This window comes from Dipodomys spectabilis, unplaced genomic scaffold, assembly GCF_019054845.1.
Source record: "Dipodomys spectabilis isolate Male_0828 unplaced genomic scaffold, ASM1905484v1 ptg000018l, whole genome shotgun sequence".
NCBI lineage: Eukaryota > Metazoa > Chordata > Mammalia > Rodentia > Heteromyidae > Dipodomys > Dipodomys spectabilis.
Window position 1 is genome coordinate 3,369,110 of NW_024870695.1, and position 14,585 is coordinate 3,383,694.

The following is a 14,585-nucleotide window of genomic DNA, read 5'->3' on the forward strand; positions in this document are numbered from 1 at the left end:
TCTCCTGTAAGCTGTTGGAGACAATCCATTTTCTTGCCCTTTTCACCTTCTAGAAGCTTCTCTTGTATCATGGTACCTTCTTCCATCTGAAGGCAGCAGTGTAGAATCTTTCAATGCTTCTTCTCCTAGCTCTATCCCTGTACCTCCTTCTCTGATTCTATCTGCCTCTTAGAAGAACCCTTGGATTAGGTATTAGGATGTGGACATCTCTGGGACCACAGAGGCTAAGTGACTTACCCAAGGTCACACTGTAGGGATGTGAAGAAGACCTTCTAGTCAGTCTGCCTCATGCCAAGCCACCCTTCTTTGATAAAATTTTTTACTGAAGGGGTGAGATGGTGAAGAAATAGTGCAGCAGGGAAACATCTTGCACTTCTCTCCTAGGATTAGACCCCAGGCCTTTCCACTCTGTTCCCACAAACAGGTGTCCAGGAGAGCCTGAAAGAAGTTGAATGAGAGGCTGGGAAGGTGGCTCAGTGGTAGAGTGCTTGCCTTGCATGCCTGAGGCCCTGGGTTCCATTCCTCAGCACCACATAAGCAAAAAGAAAAAAGCCGGAAGTGGGGCTGTGGCTCAAGTGGTAGAGCCCTAGCCTTGAGCTGAAGAGCTGAGGGACAGTGCCCAGGCCCAGAGTTCAGGCCCCATGACCGGATGCCAAAAAAAAATTAGGAAAAAAAAGAAGTTGAATGAAAGGCTTGTCATGAGCTGCCTCCTTTGCGAAGGAGCTAGCTTTTCCCTGAATATAATCCAAGATCCTTTCCAAACCCAGGCAGGCTGCCCTCCAAGACACTCCTGGGCCCCTTCCTTGGGAAAAATGACACATCACTTTACCTTTGAATTGCAGTTACTTCCCTCTGTAGTGACCAACACTTCAAGACACATGGTGTTGCTTCCCTAATGAGTTTATGTGGTGTGGAAGATGTGGCCCGGGGGAAGTGGTGTATTCAAGTGACATCTTGCTTGTCTGGCAGGTTGAGGTTTGCACACTTACTCTGTACATGTGCACACATGTGCACAAGTGTGCTTCATTCAGCCCTGCTTCTCCATTCTCTAACAGGCCAGCATGTGTGCCCACTCAGCCGCCAGGCCTATATTCTTGACGTGGCCTCAGAGATGGAAAAGGTGGATGGAGGCTACATGCTCTGGTTCCGGCGAGTGCTCTGGGATCAGCCACTCAAGTTTGAGAATGAGCTGTATGTGACCATGCACTACAACCAGGTCAGCACACACAGCCTCTTGCTGCTTTACACCCTGTGGCTGCTGGGAGGAAGGGGTAGACCATGAAGTCAGACACCACAAATACCACAGCTGGGATTTGGGAGAACTAGTGTCAAAGTTTAAGCAATTCTGAGTATGGAATGAGCCAGTTTGCTCTTGTGGCCACACAAGATTGCTGTTGGAGTCTAGCTCTGCACCATCTGGTAGTGTCTTACTCAAGAATCTGATGCAAACCAGGAGCTGGTGGCTCATGCATGTAATCCTAGCTACTCAGGAGGCTGAGATCTGAGGATCATGGTTCAAAGCAAACCTGGGCAGGAAAGTCCATGAGACTCTTGATTCCAATTGACCACCAGAAAACCAGAAGTAGAGCTATGGCTCAAAGTGGTAGAATGTTGTTATCCTTGATCAGGAAAGCTTAGATACAGCACTCAGGTCTTTAGTTCAAGCCCCATGACCCCCTCCCCAAATGGCTGGGGATGTGGCTTGGTGGTACAGTATTTGCCTAACATGCATGAAGCCCTGGGTTTGATTCTTCAGTACCACATAAACAGAAAAAGCCAGGAATAGGGCTGTGGCTCAAGTGGCAGAGTGCTAGCCTTGAGCAAAAAGCTCAGAGACAGTGCCCAGGCCTTAGATTCAAGCCCCAGGATGACAAAAAAAAATTCTGATGCAAATCTTTTTGTCTATTGAACACTTTGGCACACCATAGAGTTTGTGCTCTCCTTTTACAAGACTACACTTTGCCATGTCACTGTAGGGGTTTCTTCATTGCCTTGAAAGCCACAGCCTTCCCAGCTCCACCTATGATGCCAAAAAAGCCATATCACAAAGAGATAGGGCTGGCATGGTTATAATTGTCTGTCTCCAGTCACTGCCAGTGAATACCCCAGTGAATACCTGCCTGACAGCATCTTATGCATCTGCTCCCTGCAGGTCCTGCCTGACTACCTGAAAGGCCTGTTTAGCAGTGTGCCGGCCAGCCGGCCCAGCGAGCAGCAGCTACAGCAGGTGTCCAAGCTGGCTTCACTGCAGCATCGCGCCAAGGATCACTTCTACCTGCCCAGTGTGTGAGCACCTGTCTACCCATCTCAGTCTGAAGGACAGGCACCCATGCTTTTGCATTCTACTCTCCACTTTTCTCATCACTGCCTATCCCAGTCCCCCTCAGACTCCCCATTGTTCCAGAGAGGCTGTCTGGAAGAGACTGTCCTGGTCTTGGGGCTGGAGTCTTCCCATTCACCATAGGGACTGGGACTCCACCTCTCTTTCATGACAGGTTGCTTCCAGCTGCTGTTTATAGCACAGAACAAATTTAAAGATATAAAAATCGTCAGGACAGGGCTGGGAAGGTGGCTTAGTGGTAGAGTGCTTGCCTAGCATGCATGAAGCCCTGGGTTTGATTCCTCAGTACCATGTACACAGAAAAGGCTGGAAATGGTACTGTGGCTCAAGTGGTAGAGTGTAAGCCTTGAGCAAAAGAAGCTCAGGGATAGAGCCTAGGCCCTGAGTTCACGTCCTAAGACCAGCAAAAAAAAAAAAAAAAAAAAACTGTCAGGACACACATACCAAGTGGTCCAAGAAATACACATGGCAATGCAGATTAAGCCACAAAAATATTTACTACATCATTGCTCATGACAGCAAAAGAAGCAACTTCAATATTCAGCAACAGGGGATTCGTTAAGTACATTTTAGGGAGTTAGGCTTTACTGATACTTTCAAAGCTATGATAGGTGCTCACAGTGTAAATTAGTTACACCTAAACCTTTCATCTCGGAACCTTTTAACTCTCTTGAAAATAGGACCCCAGTGCTGAAGGGCATAGCTCAGTGGGAGACCTTGCCTAGCATAGGTGAGGCCCTGTGTTCCATCCTTAGCACTGCAACAAAAAAGGATGAAAAGAAGGAAGAAAGGAGAAAAGAAAAAAGTAAAGAGCAAATATAATAATCTCAGTACCACCACACACACATTAAAAAAAGACATGGAGCTGTGGTTCAAGGGGTAGAGTGCCAGCCTTGAGCAAAAAAAGCCCAGCAAGGAAGCAAGAGTGCAAGACTATGAATTCAAGCCCCAGTACTAGCACAAAAAAAAAGAATAAAAATAGGACCTCAAATTGTTTGTGTTTATGTACAGTATGCATATTGATGCATTTGAATATTAAAACAAAGAAAAAGTAAAATCATAAACTTAGTATGGTGGTACACACCTAGAACCTCAGCTACCTGAGCCCCAAGAGTTCAAGGCCAGCCTGAAATATATAGTGAGAACACACCACCTCAAAAAATAAAATAAGGGCTGGGAAGGTGGCTCAGTGGTAGAGCGCTTGCCTTGCATGCCTGAGGCTCTGGGTTCCGATTCCTCAGCACCACATAAGAAAAAAGAAAAAAGCCAGAAGTGGCACTGTGGCTCAAGTGCTAGAGCACTAGCCTTGAGCTGAAGAGCTGAGGGACAGGCCCAGAGTTCAGGCCCCAGGACCGGACCCAAAAAATAAAAAATAAAATAAAATAAAAGCTCATGCCTATAATCCTAGCTATTCAGGAGGCTGAGATCTGAGGAACATGGTTCAAAGCCAGCACGGGCAGAAACGTCCATGAGACTCTTATCTCCAATTAACCACCAGAAAACTGGAACTGGTGCTATGGCTCAAGAGGTAGAGCACTAGCCTTGAGCTAAAGAGCTCAGGGACAGTGCCCAGTCCCAGAGTTCAAGACCCACCACTGACCAAAAGAAGAAGGAGGAGGAGGAGGAGGAGGAGGAGGAGGAGGAGGAGGAGGAGGAGGAGGAGGAAGAAAACGAAGATTTATGGATTCATTTAAAAATAGAAATAACAAAGCCATGCCATGTTAATACAAGTAGTGTTTGAGGGGGAAAAAAACTGCATTCTATGTAAGAAGTCTGGTGCTGGGGAGCATTTTGCAAAGCCCTTTCCCACTTGACTTGACAGGGGAAAGCTAAAGCTACAGATGTACTCATGCAGTCCATCCGCTAATCCCACATATCATATCCCTCAGATCTCTGCCTCCTGAGTAGCTAGGATTACAGGTGTGAGCCATTGGAGCCTGGCTGTGTAAAGCTCTTTTTATGGCATAACTGTAAACAAGAAGAACAGGAATCTCTTAAAGGTATAATTCTAATCCTGGATATAAAATAATCATTGAGTTTTTACTTCTTTTCTTTTTTTTTTCTTTTTTTGAGTTCTTTCTTTTTTCTTCTTTTTTTTGGGGGGTTCTTGTCTCCTGCAAGAGTTCCTGACAGGTGTAGCTGTGACATCTGCTTTGCACTTTACCTGCTGCAGTGAGGATGCAGAGTTGGGTGCTCAGGCCCCTTGTTCCTCCCCATACAGGCGGGAGGTCCAAGAATATATCCCAGCACAACTCTATCATACGACGGCTGGCGCAGCCTGGCTCAACCTGGTCAGCCAGCACCGGCAGCAGGCACAGGCGCTCAGTCCCCATCAGGCCCGTGCCCAGTTCTTGGGTGAGAGTTGGGCATGGAGAGTTTGGGGACCTGGTTGGGGAGGGGCGCTCTACTTAGGGGTCTTGGAGGAAAGGGTTGGAGGCATCTTTTCTTTTTGATACTGGCTGAGCTGCCTACTTGCCTAACATGTTCCTGAAAAATCTCACCTGGGTTGGGGATGACTTTGGGTGGAGAGCTAGAAGCAGGAGCTGTAGGTGGGAAGTGGAGAGGCCAGAGAGGTGGGAGGGGAAGGGAGAGGGCCTCTTCTGTCTTCTTGTGTGTCTCATGGTAACACCCTTTCCTCACTGCAGGGCTCCTCAGTGCCTTTCCTATGTTCGGCTCTTCCTTCTTCTTTGTCCAGAGCTGCAGCAACATCGCTGTGCCAGCCCCCTGCATTCTCGCCGTCAACCATAATGGCCTCAACTTTCTCAGCACTGAGACTCATGTGAGTGTCCTTAGCCTGGCCTTGCCTACAGGTCCCTTGTCCCCTCTATCCTGGGGTAGAGGCACCTGTGGAGGCCCAGACTGAACACTTAGCACATATGTGATCTCTGGCAAGTCTCTTCCCCTGCCCTGTAGGGAAGAGGAGAAGGTGGGAGGTGAGGTAAGAGCCATGCCAAGCCTGCAGACAGTGTTAGTCTGCTCAAGCTGTGGAACCAAATGCTACAGTTTGGGCAACTCACCTAAGGTAAATATATTTCCCACGGTTCAAGAGGCTGAAAGCCCAAGGTCAAGGTGGGTGCCTAGCTGGCCCCTCTTTGGCTTATAGATGGCCACTTCTCATGGTGTCCTCCTGGTCTTTCCTCTGTGTGTGCATATTCCTAAAGTCCCTTTTACTAGAGACCAACCTCCCTTTTATTAGGGACACCTGCCATACTGGATTAAGGCCCACCACAACAGTGTTATTTTAACTGAATCATCTCTCTTTCTCTCTTTTTACTTTAGAGAGAGAGAGAGAGAGAGAGAGAGAGAGTGTATGTGTGTGTGTGTGTGTGTGTGTGTGTGTGTGTGTGTGGTGCTGGGAATCAAACTGTCTTGTGAGTGCAAAGTAAACATACTCTCTCACCCCTAGCCTCTTGATCACCTCTTTAAAGGTCCTACACCTAAATATAGTCATGCTCAAGGTACTGTAATTTCACATTGGAATTTGGAGGGCCACAACACAACCCATTACAAATAGGACTTGTAAACTCCTTTCTTAGCTTTTGCTCTCAGAAGTAAAAGCTGATGCTAGGCACCAGTGTCTCATGCCTATACTCCTAGCTACTCAGGAGGCTGAGATTTAAGGATCAAAGTTCAAAGCCAGCTCAGGCAGGAAAGTTCGTGAGCCTCTTATCTCCAATAAACTACTCAGAAAAAAATAGAAGTGGTGCTGTGGCTCAAGTGGTAAAGTGTTAGCCTTTTTTTTCTTTTTCTTTTTTTTTCTTTTTGTCGGTCATGGGTCTTGAACTCTAGACCTGGGTGCTGTCCCTGAGCTCTTCAGCTCAAGGCTAGCACTCTACCATTTGAGCCACAGCACCACTTCTGGCCTTTTCTGTTTATGTGGTGCTGAGGAATCAAACCCAGGGCCTCATGCACGAGAGGCAAGCACTCTACCACTGAGCCACTTTCCCAGCCCCTAGAGTGCTAGCCTTGAGCAAAAGAAATTCAGGGACAGCTCTCAGGCCCAGAGTTCAAGCCCCAAGACAGGCAGAAAAGAAGCTGAGATAAGGATTCCAGGGCTTGTGGATTATTTAGAGGTGACTAAGGGGACACTAAATAAGATGGAACAGGGGGGCTGGGAAGGTGGCTCAGTGGTAGAGCGCTTGCCTTGCATGCATGAGCCCTGGGTTTGATTCCTCAGCACCACATAAGCAAAAAGAAAAAAGCCGGAAGTGGCGCTGTGGCTCAAGTGGTAGAGCGCTAGCCTTGAGCTGAAGAGCTGAGGGACAGCGCCCAGGCCCAGAGTTCAGGCCCCACGACCGGACCCCCCCAAAAAAACAAACAAAAACAAAAAAAAGAAGATGGAACAGGGAAGGGGACACAGATGAGAATTTCCAGGCACATGACTGAAGGTCAGTCCCCCGGGACAGCTGGAGACAGCTTCTAACACACCCTTTGTATAGTCCATCTCTCCTCAGTAACCCACCACTCCCCACCAGTCAGTAGTCAAGGCTTCTTCCTGTGACACTAACTCTCCATTGCTCTTGCTTTTCCTGCATGGAGTCTGCTTGCTCCATGAAAATGGGGTACAGAAGCAGCATGATGTGACAGGGCACTAGCATCATCCATTATACTCCTATATCCCACGAATTCTGAGTGATGTCTGGCACACTGTAGATGCATCATCAGTATTTGTTGAATACACAGGTGAGGAAATAGGTCCAGAGAGATTGAGTGACTTGCTTGAGGTGACACAGCAAGTATTTGGGAAACTGGGATTTGAACTAGGGCCTTCTGCCTTCTCCTGATCTGATTACAGGGTAGGAACTGATGTGTTGGCGATTATCCCTATCCTCCAATCTGTCTGGCCTTTCTTCTTCCACTCTCAGGAGCTGATGGTAAATTTCCCCTTGAAGGAGATACAGTCTACAAGGACCCAGAGGCCCACAGCCAACTCTAGCTACCCTTATGTAGAGATCGCGTTGGGCGATGTGGCGACCCAGCGTACTATGCAGCTGCAGCTGGAGCAGGTGGGCTCTATGTCACTGGCCAGTCTTATATCTTAGGCCCTAGGTTCCTCATTCCATGCACTGGGCTTTTCTCTGGGCCTGGCTGTGGTCCAGGGAGCATCCAATGCTGGGGACAGAACTGCAAGTCATCCTGGCTCCTCCAAGGGAAGCTGCTTGTCAGTGAGACTGTGGGAAAGAGCCCAGGTTGCAAAACAAAGACATTTGATGGGGCTGGGGAGCAGGGGGAGGACACAATCAGAGAGGTACAGGCCTTAGAGTTGAATGTTAAGCTAAGAATGTGGAATGTGGGACTTTCTTTTTCGGTTGATTGTGAGCAGTCAGGGTATGGGAGGTTTGAGGATGTTGACCTGGAGGGAGGCATGGGGCCTAGGATTGCAGTTAAAGCAAACGGATTTCCATGGGACAGAAGGGAAAATGATGCCAACCTGTCTTGTGCCTCCTCAACTGTGGCTGTCCTTAAAAAGGGATGGGGGGGGGGGGGGCTTGGCACTAGATTCCTGTCCAACTCTCACGGCTTCTGATGGACCAGTAGGAATGAAGATTTTACACACACACACCCCATGGATAGACAAGATTAAGAGTGAGAGAGGGCTAAAACCAATATGTCTGCCCTTTCCAGTCTCTACCTCCCCTGCAGGGACCTGGGCGCAGCACCCTGCCCTCTGTGACAGGACCAATTCCACCTGGAAGAGACTTCCACTGTACCATCCCTTCCCCTGGCAACACTGACTTGGGCCCAGGCTCTCCAGTTGTTCTTCCCACTATATGTCAACCCATATCTACTATGAGTTAATCATTTCTCCTGGCAGCCTCAGGCTCCAGACCTGTCCTCCTCCCCAGAACACAACTCTCTGTTCTCTCCCTTTGATCCATACCCCTGTACCTGCCACAATGCCCATTCTTTGGCTCTTTTCCTGATGCCTTCTCTCCTGAATGGTCTCTACATGTGGCTGAGTCTGTGCTCTTTCCTTGTCCCTCCTCCCCCAATCCGGTCCTTAAATTTTCAAAACCATCTCTACTGTAACGGACCCCACCTCATATATACTTTTTAGTTAACAGGGATGGCTCCTTGGGTATTTCAGATTATGGCCTTGGGCCACCTCTCTCCATGGAGGTGTGAACTCTACCCCATACCAGCTGGGAATGCTGGGGCTCTGGCCAGCTGGGCCAGGGCTGACCCTGGGCCTCAGCCTTTTTCAATTCCAGGATGGGGTAGCAGTGCTACCTCTTAGGGACAACTTTAAGGGTTGAAGGCAGCTCTTGGGATGAGGCCTGACACTGCAGTGATGCTGTCATCATATTGTCCCTATGGGAGTAGCTTCAGTTACCTGGGAAATCTCTGGGGGAAATCCCTGAAACTGGCCGTAGTCAAAGAACCAGACTCAAAACTTGATTTCCCACAATGCCCACCCTGTTCCAAGTGGGAACCCTGAGGTTGACACCATGGCAACACACCGTTAGACCATTTGCCTTTTATGGATTAGACTAATGGAGGGGGGACTAGGGATCAAACTCAGAGCTTTGTGTATACTGGGCCACTCCCCTTGTCTCATGGACTGTTTCTAAAATCTGCAGGATTTATGCACAATAGAATCTCATTCAGTCTTTACACAGCTCTGCTAGGCAGGTAAACTCAGCCCCTACCTATGAGGCCACTGACACTCAGAAAAGTGAAGTCACTGGTCTTGACCACACAATTCACAAGCAGCAGAGGCAGTAGCAGTCCCGTGCTTACCGTGGCCTACAGCCCAACATTCCTTCTCCCACACTGAGGATCCCTGCATGAAGGACAGCTTGCACGTACCACCCCAGTGTGAATGCTAAACAAGGCTTAGATAGTCTAGATTCTCACTGTGTCTCTGGCAGGGTCTGGAGCTGTGTCGAGTGGTGGCTGTGCATGTGGAGAACCTGCTCAGTGCCCGGGAGAAGAGGCTCACGCTGCCCCCCAGTGAGATCACCCTGCTCTAAGGCTGCTGCCAGCCCTGTGGTGCTGCCCTTTCTGGACCAGTGACCTTGCTTACAAGGACCACGACCTTGAACAAGACTAAGGAGGCAGGAAGAACCACCTATCTTCTGAAAACCCAAGAGAACAGACCCAGAATTCGGAGAGAAGTGCTGATGTATCCTGGGGAGTCAGCAAAAGGAACTTTCAAATGTTGGACCAAGATGTACATAAAGCAGGACCTGGGGCTTTCTGCTATTTGCCTGCTGCAGATGCTGCCTTGACTCCCGTGAGGGGAACACCCTCCTCCAGTGGCCTAGATGCATTGGGCTCTGCCTTTGGTTAACTCAGGACTTGATATTCAGATATGCTCCAGCTCCATACCCCAGCCCCCATGTCTCCTCCTCAGGTGCTCCACCTTGTGCTGCCCCTCAGCTCAGGTCTATGACCTGCTCTCCTCCTCCCTCCCCCCCCCCAGTCATTTCTGTACAAATAAAAGGTGTGTCTGGCAATCATGTCATCCACAGAACTGGAGAGTTGCTGGAAAAGAAGCCTGAGGGAGGAGGCAGAAGGTGGAATCATAGCTGGGCTGACTCATTGCCTTTAGACACATCTGTCCTTATTCCTCTTTTCAAATTTCTGTCCCCCAATCCAGGTTACCTGGATGGGCCATACAAGCTTTAAGAGTGAGGTACTTCCACTACTTGGATGCATTCTATACAGCGCAAGGGATGAAGATGTCTTGGGAAGGGCTTCTCAGAGAATGGTACACTGGAGTTGGGTTTTGGAGAATATATAGAGTTTGTTAAGAATGGAGGCAAGTCCTCTCTTGTATCTGCTGTACCCCTAGGACTCTTCAAAAAGTTTCTGCCTATGCCTATGAGTTCTAGTGTTTCTCCTACTGCCTCTTGCAGTAATTTCAAAGTTTTAGATCTGACATTGATCTCCTTTGTGCAGAGTGACAAACAGGAATCTACTTTTCGTTTTCTACATTGTGGATGCCCAGTTTTCCCAACACCAATTATTGAAGATGCTATGTTCCCACTTAGCAGCCAGAAAGGAAAGACATAAAAGATGACAGCAAAGATGTAAAAAAAAAAAAAAGACAGCAAAGATACAAAGGATTCTCCTCACCACTAAGAGTTAATGAGGGAAACAAACAGCTCAAACCTTCCAAAAGAGTAAAAGAGTGTGAGAGCCAAGTGCTCTTTAGGGCACAGGCATCACTCAATCAGAAGCTAATGCAGTGGCTGCTGGGAGAAGGCAGGGAACCCAGAAGTAAACCTCCGTGGCTTGGCTTACTTATCTGCCATTGGATGGTTCTGGAGATAGCTGAGGTGGCATTGGGGCCTCACTATGTAGGTCAAGCTGGCCTCAGACTCAGTATGTAGCCCCAGACTGGTGTGAAACCCTCAAGCCTCCTGTGCCAGCCTCCTGAAGATCAGGATTGCAGGTATGCCACCACACCTGACACTTTCTACTATTTTAATACAGAGGAAGCCAGTTCACCATGTTATGGGCAGCTGTGGCCACACCCCTGTCTGGGTCCAAAGAACTGAGTTTAGAGGAACCAAAGAAGATGACCAATGACAGGAGCCGGGCACCGGTGGCTCATGCCTGTAATCCTAGCTACTTAGGAAGCTAGGTTCTGAGGATCATAGTTCAAAGCCAGCCTGGGAAGGAAACTGTGAGACTCTTATCTCCAATTAAATCACCAGAAAACCAGAAGTGGCACTGTGATGGCTCAAGTGGTAGAGTGCTCACTTTGAGCTGAAGAGCTCAGGGACAGCACCCAGGCCCAGAGTTCAAGCCCCATGACTGAAAGAAGGAGCTAGAACAACAGAAACCGGGTAATGCTTCTGTAGAAGTGAACGAAGAAGGAAAAGATATCAACTCACACATCCCTCAGTATATTTCTTCAGTACCCGTGATACATCAATCCATCAAAAAGACCCACCTCAAAACATCAGAGGCAAGCCGGGCACTGGTGGCTCACACCTGTAATCCTAGCTACTCAGGAGGCTGAGATCTGAGGATCATGGGTTCAAAGCCAGCCCGGGCAGGAAAGACCATGAGACTCCTATCTCCAATAAACCACCAGAAAACCGGAAGTGGCGCTGTAGCTCAAGTGGTAGAGCGCTCGCCTTGAGCTGAAGAGCTGAGGGACAGCACTCAGGCCCAGAGTTCAAGCCCCACGACCGACAAAAAAAAAAAAAAAATCAGAGGCTGCAACTAGAGGAACAAAAGCAGCTCAGTTCATCTGGAAAAGGGCACAAGATGGATGTAAAAGACAATTCCATAGCCACCAAGTACCGAAAAGGCACCTGCCAGAACTGGGGGGCCCTGATACATAAGAAGGACTGCTTTGAGAGACGTAGGCAAGTTTACTAGTATTAACATAGCCCCAGACAAACATGTCTAGCCTCAGCTGATGTTTGACTATGACAGGAAAAGAGGTCACTGGAATGACCACAATTCAGAGGAACACATGAAAATTGTGGGAGAACATGTCAAAGTTGGCCTGGCAAAATAAATGTTGAAAGCCCAAAAACTACATAAAGAATTAGCTTCAGGAAAATTAGTGGAGGCTAGGAATGTGGCTCAGTGGTAGAGGGCTTGCCTAGCATGCATGAAGCTATGGGTTCAATTCCTCAGTATCATATAAACAGAAAAGGCCAGAAGTAGCACTGTGGCTCAAGTGGTAGAGTGCTAGCCTTGAGCAAAAGAAGCTCAGAAACAGTGACCATGCTCTGAGTGCAAGCCCCAGGACTGGCAAAAAAAAAAAAGTGGACAAGCTTATTCTCCAAAATAGCAGTGGGAACCAAATCCTCAGATGGAAAAAGATCACAACAGTGAAGATGAGGATGAAGATAAATAAGCAGACAATATCCACATGCCTGGGCAGAATTTTAACTTTAAGAGACATAGTCTGAAACCTGAGGAAAGATATTGCAAAATATTTGAGAAATTTAGATCCAAATTTTGCCTACTATGATCAAAAAACTAGAACGATAAGAGAAAATCCTTACACCAATGCAGGGAAAAATCCAGATGAAGTGAGTTACGCAGGAAATAACTTCATCAGATACATAGAAGATACCATTTCAATGGCTCAGACATTTCAATGGCTCAGTTGTTTGCCTGGGAGGCCTATGACAAGGACTCAGAAGTGCATCTGCAGGCAGATCCTACAAAACTAGAACTGTTATATAAGTCCTTCAAAGTAAAAACAGACGACTTCAAAGAACAGCAGAAACAAAGCATCCTGGAAACATATGGCGGCCAAGAGCACCTAGCTGTTCCTTCAGCTGAGTTGCTCTTAGCCCAGACAGAACAATACGTAGAGTACTGGAGGCACAGGGCTGTCATCTAGGGGCAGGAGCTGGTGGTGGCCTGCTTCAAGTATGAGGAGGATGTGAAGATTCACAACCACACACACATCTAGGGAATCTTATTGGAAAGAAGGCTAATAGGGATACAAATGCTGTCACTTTTTTCAAGTATTCCTATTACACTGGATAAGCTAGAAAGGAGACTGCTAACTCCAAGTAGTGTGTGTGATAAGTGATGAGACTGGAGGAGAAGAATCGGTAAAGAAACCACAGACACTCGTGGAGACACACCAAGAAAAACTAAAGAGAAGAAGCAGAAGAAGAAGAAGCAGCAGCAGCAGCAGCAGCAAAAGCAGCAGCAACACTGTAAGAGCAGTTCCAACAGTGATGATGAAGAGAAAAAACATGAGAAGTTGAAAAAGGGACTGGGGCTGGCTTAGTGGTAGAGTGCTTGTCTAGCATGCATGAAACTCTGGGTTCAATTCCTCAGTATCATAAAAACAGAAAAAGCCAGAAGTTGGGCTAGGAAGGTAGCTCAGTGGTAGAGTGCTTGCTTTGCATGTATGAGGCCCTGGGTTCGATTCCTCAGCACCACATAAGCAAAAAGAAAAAAGCTGGAAGTGGCACTGTGGCTCAAATGGTTGAGCTGAAGAGCTGAGAGACCACCTAGGCCCTGAGTTCAGGCCCCATGACCAGCAAAAAAAAAAAAAAGCCAGAAGTGGCATTGTGGCTCAAGGGGTAGAGTGCTAGGCTTGAGCAAAAGAAGCTCAGGGACAGTACCCAGGCCCTGACTTCAAGCCCCAGGACTGGAAAAAAAAAAAAGAAAAGAAAAAGGCACTGAATGCTGAGGAGACTTACCTGCTCTGTATCAAGGATATCATGCAGATTGGTGAGAGAAAGCTGTGGAGGAGGAAATGGAGGCCTACAAAATGAAACCTTGGAGGCCAGACACCAGTAACTGGTCAGAGAAGGTCATTAAGGATACAGTCCAGCATGCTTCCGTGGCTTCCCACTGATCATCAGAGATAGAAAATACCTGATCTGTCCTTGCTGTCTGACTTTAATAAAGCTTTCAGAAGTCTCAAAGAAAAATAAATAGAGGCAATATCCTAAGGAGAGAAAATTGTTCCCTGCTGAATCACTAGATTGAAGGTGGGGTAGGAAAGCCTATCCTAGGATAGTATATAATAGAGTAAGTCCTTTAATACCGTCATATGAATAAAAGAATAAACAAATGAATGTGGCTAGAGTGTTAGTGCTCTGGTGAGCTTGGCTGAGGAATTAAGTCTTGGAAGTGGGAGGATGGAGAGGTAGCTGGGATGTAACTCCAGGAGCCATGCTATCAGAGGAAGTCTTGGTTTACTCATTCAGCCATTTATTGTTTTGAAAGTATTAGTGCCAGGCACTTGGACTTGCTTATTGCTGGATAATTACAAACTAGATGATCCCTATGAGTGAGAGCTGGCAGGCAATAAAGGAGAGCTATAGTCCATGCAGGTTCCTAGGTGACCAGTGGCAGGCCTCACTATGGATTTAGGATTCTGTCCCAAAGAAATGAGGAGCCCTGGGAGATTTCCAGTGGGAGTGGGGGTAGGGCAACTTGATAGAGTGCATATTGCAGGGAGTAGCTCTAGAGCAGGAACCAGAGAGGCTGTACAGGAAGGGAAAGGGAGCTGGGAGGCTCTGACATGTATCCTGCTGGTGTGTGTGGGGAGGTTGATAACTTGGGAGAGGACTCTGGATCCATCAGACCACCCTAGGACAGAGAGGTCAAGGAGCCCTTGACACAAATACCAGAGCTGTTCGGCTTTGTCTCACTGTTCCAGGCTGGCTTCCACAGGAGCAGGCTGTGGAGCCAGAAAGTGTGTAGTCAATCACATTTCGAAGGCCACAGTGGTGTGGCTCCAGGTGGCTTGCCTAAGATGGCTTCTGGGATTCTCACCTTAGTCCTGGTGCCTAGCAAG

The 14,585-nt window shown here is 47.8% G+C and overlaps 1 protein-coding gene and 1 pseudogene across 1 annotated transcript in view; both read left to right on the top strand.

Annotated features, from left to right (window-relative positions):
- Positions 1-9,437, top strand: part of Myo15a (myosin XVA) — a 52,313-nt gene extending 42,876 nt beyond the window's left edge. Inside the window, exons 60-65 of the mRNA XM_042673945.1 lie at positions 1,056-1,216; positions 2,153-2,286; positions 4,563-4,696; positions 4,987-5,120; positions 7,207-7,347; positions 9,214-9,437. Of these exons, the coding sequence (XP_042529879.1) occupies positions 1,056-1,216; positions 2,153-2,286; positions 4,563-4,696; positions 4,987-5,120; positions 7,207-7,347; positions 9,214-9,315 (806 nt within the window). The 3' untranslated portion in view covers positions 9,316-9,437. The remainder of the gene's footprint in view (positions 1-1,055; positions 1,217-2,152; positions 2,287-4,562; positions 4,697-4,986; positions 5,121-7,206; positions 7,348-9,213) is intronic.
- Positions 9,438-10,799: 1,362 nt separating this feature from the next.
- Positions 10,800-13,554, top strand: LOC122103561 (annotated as a pseudogene).
- The last annotated feature ends 1,031 nt before the right edge of the window (positions 13,555-14,585 follow it).